Below are 1,644 nucleotides of genomic sequence, written 5' to 3'. Positions count from 1 at the left end.
TATATATATATATATATATATAATGTGTGTGTGTGTGTATATACATATACATGAAAAATGGCAATCGTGCCCACGCCGGCTACACGCGTGCATTTAATCGCAATCGGCCACACCTCTTGCAGCTGTGTTCACTTTACGCGTGTAAAATTTCGCAGTGACTCATTGTCGTCATCGTGTCGTGACTCCCCCGCGTCTCAAATGATAATATCTTATATAGTATCTTACGTAATATCTAATGACAATACCCTTGTGAACCCGAATTGCACGCGCAATTGTAATGTTGATCAATAATAAGACTTATTCCGTAACTCACTGTTTTCAAGATAGATTTTTCTCGCATTTTTAATTATTGTTGTCTATGTAAATAAATACGTATTCTATTTTCTTATTGTTTTAATAATAATTATAGTGATTGAATCTAATGGGTGGAACAATATATGCTAAGCAGAAAAAATAACATGCGTAAATTTAAATCGCGTTTCAGTTTTCGGCGCTCGGTCACGTGATCAAAAATATGCGCAACAAACACCGACAATTGGAAATATTTCGAGCATTTCGAGTTACGCATGTCGTGATATAATTATATTTAGTTTTTGGGATTAATCACGTATACATTGTTGTTGGTGTTTAAGGCAGCAGTTATTAAAATGGAACGGTTGGGGCTACAAGGATTCTGGTTTTCGTGTGAATGACAAAAGTGTGATCGAGTTTACAGGTAACAGGTGAGTTTCGTAGGACTCTATTTTAGAATGTCGTTCGATATATTCTGTCGAATATAACTGCTGTTCAATGAACAGCGAGAAAACAACATTATTTCCTTTCACCGCTGCGGCAATTCAAGGTTTTTAATTTAAGGCATGTAGATTTTTTAATTAGTGAGTTTTAAGAAATATGGATAGCTAAGTAGCGGGATTAAAATTCATTTTCTAATTTATAGGCAAAATAAATTAATTACTATTTTGCTTGAAAATTATGGATTGTGACAATTTGATAATTATTAAATTGATAATTGTATTTTTAATTAGAATATTAAATTATTAATAAATAAAATACAATAAAGGTTAATAGGAATCTGCGCTGTAATTTGTGCGCTGAGTATTATATACAATTATACACTAAAATCATTAATGTATAAGATGTTAGATCAAATTAGTCATAATAAAATTAGTCATTTATCACGATAAATATAATGATAAAAAAATGTACGTTTCGACTAACTTCTAGCCTTCTTCAGCGCTATAAAAAAATCTTTCTGTGATCATGGTAATGAATTTTGGAATAAACAGCCAAAATAATTTGTAGAGCATCTGAAAAGACAAATTTAAGGAAAACCTTAAATGCAAGGCCTGATTATGAATACGGATATTAGGATATATATTCACACAAAAAACTTGCATAAACATATCCATAAAGAAAATTATCCAATCGTATTTTACGTACATCTTTATGATAAAAATGTGATTGGATAATTTGCTTTATACATATATTTATGGAGTTGCTATGCAAAATATAACATATGTTTGTGTGGATATACCCTTACAATTACATGCGAAGTAATGACAATATTTTAAACGATATGCTCAAGTCCGGAAAAATCAGTCATAAATAAAAAACAATATTAAAGTAACAGCGATAACTTGGTGT

General features: G+C 30.7%; 1 protein-coding gene across 1 annotated transcript in view; it reads left to right on the top strand.

Annotated features, from left to right (window-relative positions):
- The window catches only part of LOC108754747 (alkyldihydroxyacetonephosphate synthase), a 19,395-nt gene that overhangs the window by 327 nt on the left and 17,424 nt on the right, over nt 1–1,644 (top strand). Inside the window, exon 2 of the mRNA XM_018497302.1 lies at nt 633–722. Within this exon, the coding sequence (XP_018352804.1) occupies nt 633–722 (90 nt within the window). The remainder of the gene's footprint in view (nt 1–632; nt 723–1,644) is intronic.

This window comes from Trachymyrmex septentrionalis, unplaced genomic scaffold, assembly GCF_001594115.1.
Source record: "Trachymyrmex septentrionalis isolate Tsep2-gDNA-1 unplaced genomic scaffold, Tsep1.0 scaffold80, whole genome shotgun sequence".
NCBI classification, from domain to species: Eukaryota; Metazoa; Arthropoda; class Insecta; order Hymenoptera; family Formicidae; genus Trachymyrmex; species Trachymyrmex septentrionalis.
This window is presented reverse-complemented; position numbering and strand designations above follow the sequence as displayed.